Here is a 7,882-nt window from a genome sequence, read left to right as displayed (position 1 = left end):
TAAGACAAGTGTACTCTACAAGGACAATTGTGCATTGGCATCCAAACTTCTACTTCTTTCCAAATTTCTCCCCCATGCACTTTATTAGCCACTTGTCCTCAGCAATCCAAGTCTGAGAGCTGAGAGGAGGCACTGCCAAAAGCCTTCCCTGTGAAGTTCATCTGCTCTACCTCTTGATTAGCCAGGGGGCTAATCAAACATGAGGAAGGCATTTCCTGCACCCATGCCTGAACATGTGCCTCTCCAGCACTTCTGGCTTCTGCCTGCTCAGAGACAGACTATGACTATACCTGGCCTTAAAGCGCACTGCTAAGGCCTGCTGATTGCCTTTTAACAGCAATCAAATATTTTAAATTTCTGATAACTGTGGTGAGCATTGAGAAAGCACAATTGTTTTCTTGTATTGGGATAGGAATCGACACATGCTGTAACCCTAACACTGGAGTAATGTAGCAGGCAAATCCCAAGTGACATCACAGCATCTGGAAAAATAACTCGCCGCTCTCTTTGCATTTTCCCTTCCTTTTCTTTAGGGGTGCCTCTGGTGGTACAAAAGCATCACCTTCAAGGTGGGAGATGCTCGGTTGTTCTGGTAATCATATGTTGAAAAGATCTGCTCTTTACTTTAATCACATATAGCACACACCCCCCACCACCAATATATGCATAATATAGAGCTATAAATAATGTGTTCACTGTATTTATGGGTTTGCAAAGATGGCATTCTCTGCTTCTTTTTAGCTTTTTACCTTAGCCTTTTAAAGGAGAGAGAGAAATCCTGTGGGAACTGCTAGTATGCTTTTACTGAGAAGTAAATGTTTGAAATGAATTCCCTGTCCTTCAGAAAGTGACCCAGGTGACACACCAAAATGCAATTAGTACACTTGGGAGATCCTGGATACCCATTGGCTGATGTAAGGTGATACTGAATTTACAGAATAATGTCTTTGTGAGATCTTCCTTCCTTTCCCCTAGTCATCTTCGAACTGAGGTGCCAGGTCAGGTTCATCTTTATTATTAATGATCCCAAAATATATTGGTTGCTTTCTGCAGCTTTGTTTTTTCCAACAATTTCATCCTTGTGACAAGGAAATCACTAACTTCTGCTTTGATTATATATCCATCAATATAATTTTTTCATTGTATAGCCGTTGTCCTTTTGCAGAGTTTGTATTATGACATTTTGACATCTCCTGTGACTCAGTTAATAGTATGTTGGCACTAGTCAGTTTCCTTCTTCATAGATATACAGCACTATTCACAACCTCAGTACAAAGGAAGCCATGATGAGAAAGTTGCTTCCTAAACTGAATCAAACTAAGTAGGGTGAGTTTATTCTTTCATTAATTTGTTTTAATGAAATAGAATGATAATAAGAAAAGAAATCAGCCTGAATGTCAAGTAAAACTTCACAGTTGTGAGATCTGTAAAGCCGTGGAATAGTCTCCCAAAAGAGATGGTGGAAGACATTATTTTAGACATTTTAAAGCTAGACTGACCAGAGAACTAGCAAACAAACTTGCATTGGTTGGAGGAGATGCTCTGTTTTAATATATATTTTCTACTTTAAATAGCTGATTCTGTGAATGAACTCTGCTTTTATTTACCTACTTTTATTTTAACTCGGTGGAGAGCTAGGAGTATTAATAATTTGGGGTTCTGATAGGTTAGTCTAACTGTATATGTTTCAGAGTAGCAGCCGTGTTAGTCTGTATTCGCAAAAAGAAAAGGCGTAATAGTGGCACCTTAGAGACTAACCAATTTATTTGAGCGTAAGCTTTCATGAGGTACAGCTCGGGATGCATCCGATGAAGTGAGCTGTAGCTCACGAAAGCTTATGCTCAAATAAATTGGTTAGTCTCTAAGGTGCCACGAGTACACCTTTCCTCTTTCTAAGTGTATATGTAATTTTGTTGGAGTCAGATAGAATATAAAAAAAATCAGTGAATAACTAAGAGCCCGATTCTTTCATATTCACTCATGTTGAGCAGTATCGCACTCCATGATCAGCCACACTGAAATACGTAGGTTTTCAGAGATTCAAGTTAGCCACTCCACATTCCGCAATGGCACAAGACACCACTGGGCAATCTTAACTCTTCATTAGCTACGTTTTTAAGTATTTAATAAATAGTAGCGCATAGGTATGACTTGCATTACATTACTGTAACTGCATGCCTATAAGCACTATATCAGTGTAACACATGTCATAAACTGTCACAGTATGTTATTTTTCCTCCTTATGACTCAGTCATATATGTCTTTGAAAATAATTTTTAAAATATAAATATTTTGTATATGGCTCTTCCTGAGAAGAATGTGTGGCTGTTCACAGTTTTTAAAAGGAATGGGGATTTGGAAGGGGGCAGCATAGGCAGTAGCTTCGCGAGTGTAGGGAAACTGAGAATTTGTCTATATTAAATGTGCATTGGTCAAATTTTAAATTGGTATAAAAACTAATTTACTTGAACTGGTGCAAAACATAATGTGAATACTCTTAATCCTCTTTAAACGAGGTTGATATCAAATTTGCTTAAGCAGATTCTTTACTGAATTAAACTAAATCAATATTAAAATAATTTAAATAAGATTAAGATTGTCCATATTGTGTGTTCTGCTAGTTTAAGTAAATTGGTTTCAAATCACAACTAAGTTAAACCAGTGCAGCTTTGAATATAGCAAGGCTTTATCCTTTTTCTTGTTTGTGCCATACCATTTGTTTTGTGTCTCCCTCCAGCCCCTACACATGCATTTTACTGTGGTTTGAATTGGGCATAATGGTATAGAGCCCAGTGCCATACCTTTGAAGTCAGTTAGAGTTGTGCTATTTGTCAGCAATCCCTCGAGGTTGACTATCTCTTTCGCAGATTTTATTTTTCATGGGTCCTTTGGTGACCGAGGAGTCCAATTCTTGAGCCACAGGATCGTTGGCAGACATTGCAAGTGGTGTTGGAAGACAGGGTTGGGCCGTGATTGCTGTGTGACAGTTGTCCTTCCTTTCTTTTCTGGCATTTTTCTGCAATCTGGGCAAAGCGATTTTCCTCAAAAGTCTTCACCAGTTATCCCTATCCTGGGCTGCTGTCTCCCCGTGTGTGTGGGACTCACCCAGCGCCAGAGGACTTCTATGGGTAGGGGTGAGGAAAAAGTTCTCCTGTGAAAGAAGCCTGCGCGTGAGTAGTTTAGTGTGGGGGAGCTGATGCTCACCAGCAGCCACACAAATCTTGGCGGAAGAGGCACTGATATCCGGTGGCAAGGAGGTCCAAGAACTGGGGGTTTCTCCTCTGTTGCAGCCTTTGTCCACCTTCACAGCCATTGAGCGGTGATCCTGCTTCATCCACCCGTTCTGTTGTTGAGGTCTTATACTGGGTTGCTTTGTGCTGGGCTGCATGTTGTCTGGTGTCTCACCTTCAACCTTACCGCCATGGGTGACCCTACCAGGAGTACAGGACTCCAGACGGCATCACTGTTAGGGTCTTAAGTATATGCAAGCTTCTCCACCACGTCAAGTTGGCAGCCCAAGGAGAAGGTCGTGCTAGTGGGAACAGGATCAGGGTCTTACTGTATGATTGTGTTTCAAGCTGTACTGTTACATTGTATAAGAGCACTAGTATTTACTAATCAAGTCGCTAGATCTATCCAACCAGTAAAATGCCCATTGTTGCTTGTTGAGTTCTGCATTTGAATCAGATTTCTATGGAGATTAAAGAATGTTTTTCCTTTTGTGAATGTAGATGAATTTAAAATGACCATGCAGTTCATTCTCATCATAGTCTTTGTGCGTGCCTTTAAGATTCAGCACCTGAGCCAATCACCTTTGTAAAAGAACATGAACAGGAAAACCATCATGCAAAAGTCTGAAGCAGTCAAAGAAAAACTACCAAACAGCTTTGGTTGTGGCAGTTTGATTAAAGAAAATGATATAGACTTGGATAAAGATAAAATGATATAGATAAAGAAATGATATAGACTTGGAAGTTAAATTGTGAACAATCAGCTTGAATCTGCCTTATTTGCATTAACTCACAGTTAGAACACACAGCTCATAAAGCATTTTTCTCATAGAGTTAGAAATGGATTTTTTCCATATTAAATATTTTTGTTGTACTAGTTAACTTCTGTACAGAAAGCACTGAGCATGAAGCTGAACAGGTAATATGCTGAATTGTATTGTTTGCTGCTTTAAAACCATCACTGGCAAGACACAAAGTGAATTTGTTACCATAATGGAATTGGTTTTCAGTCCTTTTAATGCATTTCTCTTTCAGCCGTACCTTGCCACTGTGGATGGCTTTGTCAGTGGACTCAGCTTTGTATCGTTGTCAGCGGCTGGCTGCCGAAGGTTCCGCCTGGACTCAATCGGAATCAACACCTCTGCTGTCTTCTGTCAGAAAGAGACTGAGATACAACTTGAACAAATGGAGGATTGTGTTTCCCAACAATAAGAGACTTCAAAAAGATTGGGAGAAGGTTTCTAGGTTTTATTCTGGAAATGGGATACAGACCACGAAATACACCTTGCTCTCCTTTTTGCCTCGAAACCTCTTTGAACAGTTTCACAGGTATACACTTGCCAAAACTAAGGAAATGATTGATCAGCTTTAAGATCTGTCCTATCATAAGTGATCTTTGATAAAAATGTGTAAAGTTTCTATAGGTTTTTGAATAATCCTATAAGAGAATTAAGATCTCTGATTTAGAATTACACAAAGGGCTCAAAACAGCATGCTGAAAGCAAATTATTCTCTTAGATTCTATAGGATTTTAGAGTAATTTTATAAAATTATGTTAATTTTTACATATGCACATTGATGTCATCAATATTAAGTTATATAGAACTTGTCCATAAAGGGTGATCAGAGCTGAGTTGCTTGTGTGGCTCAGTCTTTCCCATTAACTACTGGTTGTAGGACTAGTGACCTTGGCATGAAGAATCCTGCCAAAGGCAGCCAGTGGGAAATGCCATTCTGATCACAATAGATGAAATTTGCCCATCCATCTTGCACTTTGAAATAAACATTCTGTAATATGGTGCCAGGTTCTGTCATCCCATGGTTTGGCCTATCTTTTTGTTTACCTTATTCTGTAAATTCATAGAGGGCCTAGTCTGTTGCTTGTAAAAACAACCCCATACATTTCTGAATATGAGTTTTAAATACTTTGTTGCTTTTTAAAGTTGGCAATCCTTGAATGACAAATGAATGCAAATATGGGAACCTGGATGTGAGGAACGTCATGAGGTAAACAGTTTTTAGGTTTCTGGATTTAAACAGTGGTATAATACACAAATTAAATGAAACTCTTTTTAATGTTATGAAAATATATCTCCTATAGAATCCTCATAAGGAATGGAGACATCACAATGTAGTCAGAAAATATTCTGTCCTTTACTGGGGAAGGAAGGGAGATGGAGAATTGTGTGTGTGTGAGAGAGCGAGAGCTGTTTTGACCTACAAACAGTGATGTGAATCAGGAAAGGACACCTTTAATTTCTGGCTATTGCCATTTTTTTTGACCTTCTCAGGTTGGCTAATCTCTATTTCTTCTTCCTGGTCATCCTAAACTGGTTCCCACAAGTGGAAGTTTTCCATAGGGAGATCACGATGCTACCTTTGGGTGTGGTGCTGCTAGTAATCATGGTTAAGGATGGCACTGAAGACTGCAGGAGATACAGATTTGATAAGGCGATAAACTCCTCTAAAACCAAAGCATATGATGAGTAAGTGGAATGAAACAATGACTGTTTGTTTTTACATTACATTACATTAGTTTTTACTTTACATTACATATATGTGCAATTTAACCACATTATTTTGCAATATTTTTCCCATTTGATCACAATAAGTGAAATTAATAAATTTGGAAAGGTTTTTATATAGGGACTCGTTCCTAATTATATTAATGGGAAAAAGCTAGGGAAATTATTTTAGCCCAGACTGATGTCAATAACCTATAGCATTTTTCTCTTAAAGTTTTCCAACCACTTTACCAATACCAAATAATTAAGGCTCAACACTCCTTCTCAGTAGGTAAAGGATCTTTAGGGCTGGTGAGGATCCTTCACCCACCATTGAAGTGCAGCCAACTCTGGAACAGAACATTGCAGCTGCTTAACAGCATGGCATAACACTGCTCATTGGCAACAGGAAGGGAAGAATATTTTATCCAACTGAAACCAGAGTGGGAAATTTCATAGGTTGACTGGAATGTGACCAGGACATAACACTTCATCTCTGCCATCAGATCTCCAATAACCAAAGGTGGCCAGTCCCTCCAAATTTCATGTGAATGACCGCACCTCCAGAAGTATGATACCCTTTACATTTGTTCTGGGGCATTTGCCAGTACTGATTCAGAGGGAAGAGAATGGCTTCTACTACCTTCTTAATTACCAGCAATACTTCTTACAGCATCAGAAGTCTCTTGTCTAAGTGCCCTGACTAGACCCTTCTTAGCTTGCCACAACTGATGGGACTACATGACAAGGTGGTAAACTTGCATTAAAAGAGGTTGATTACACTGTGTGATCCTTTGGTCAAGAGGTTTTTTTTTTCCTCTCTTCAACTTGGTTCTGTAGAGACAAAAGCAAATGGCAGATCGGGATAGTTTTAGGAGATGAAGTCCTGGCACTTTTTAAGTCAATTGCAGCCTTCCATTGACTTCAGTGAGATCAGGGCTTCCCCTTTGAACTAACTTACTGGCAATAGTTTTAGCTTCTAACAACTTTAAAAAGAGTGTTTTAGAAAAGCCTCAAGAAGAGGACTGGGCATGACTTCAAAATTATCCACCCACTATAATAATATGCAGAAAGAAGATTTGCCTGGCACAAGCGTCAGGAAGTATAGTAACACAAACAACAGCACATTTCAGCAGTGCTTTTGTCATCAGTGACTTGCAACGGGGGAGACTTTAGGACCCAGAGTCATCCTGTCTGACAGTGACAGAACTGGTTTCTAGGAGGAAACTACCTATTCCTGTGACGTCTGTATTCCAACAGGTGTAGCTTTTCATCAAGAGAAAGACAGCAGTCATTTCAGGGAAACTCAAACCTCATTCCACTGCTTTTGCATTCTTCTGGATTATTTAAACCACTGTACCTTATCTTTATTATTACTTGAAACAACATTTTTAAAGGGGAGGTAAGATGTCCAGGAAATATGCTCTAGGCTGCTGTTCTATGAAGATCATAAGGGAAAAACTTTTTTTCAAGAAAGCTTGCTGCCAACATGCTGCTTCAGATTCTGGGACACAAAATGAGGAGTCAGAGAAGAGAGGAAAAGGAAAGAAAAGAAAGAAGCAAAAAGAAAATAAATGGGTGGTCGTATCCAACTTGCCCTTTGCAAGCTGCAAGTGGAAAGAGAACCCAAACAGACATTACGACTGTAATAAAATCAAGACCACCAAATACACTTGCCTATCCTTCATCCCAAAGAATATCTTTGAACAGTTTCACCGCTTTGCCAACTTATATTTTGTGGCCATTGCAGCATTGAACTTTGTGCCAGTGGTAAATGCTTTTCAACCAGCAGTTTCTGTGATCCCAATTTGTGTTATAATGGCTATTACAGCAGTTAAAGATGCCTGGGAGGACTTTCGGAGATACCAGTTGGACAAAGAGATCAATAATATGGTCTGCCTCGTTTACAGCAGGTAAATAAATCGTACACTTTTTTTCAATGTAAACCAAAAATTGCTTCAATATTTTTCAGAAGCATCTTAAAAAATGAAGGAGTCTCTGGGGGAAAAAAATAACTACTGGGGAACAAGGTCTTCCACAGAGGAAACCAATGAATTTGTGTATTTGATAGCTAAAATAAAGGGGTCCCACAAAACAAATTTTACAACTAATGCCTTGTAAGGGGAAATTAAGATGATCATCCTACTA

General features: G+C 39.1%; 1 protein-coding gene across 1 annotated transcript in view; it reads left to right on the top strand.

Annotated features, from left to right (window-relative positions):
- Positions 1–4,284: 4,284 nt before the first annotated feature.
- The window catches only part of ATP10B (ATPase phospholipid transporting 10B (putative)), an 83,665-nt gene continuing 80,067 nt past the window's right edge, over positions 4,285–7,882 (top strand). Inside the window, exons 1-2 of the mRNA XM_077823975.1 lie at positions 4,285–4,559; positions 5,522–5,716. Of these exons, the coding sequence (XP_077680101.1) occupies positions 4,285–4,559; positions 5,522–5,716 (470 nt within the window). The remainder of the gene's footprint in view (positions 4,560–5,521; positions 5,717–7,882) is intronic.

The sequence above is a fragment of the Eretmochelys imbricata genome, chromosome 8, assembly GCF_965152235.1.
Source record: "Eretmochelys imbricata isolate rEreImb1 chromosome 8, rEreImb1.hap1, whole genome shotgun sequence".
Taxonomy (NCBI): domain Eukaryota; kingdom Metazoa; phylum Chordata; order Testudines; family Cheloniidae; genus Eretmochelys; species Eretmochelys imbricata.
This window is presented reverse-complemented; position numbering and strand designations above follow the sequence as displayed.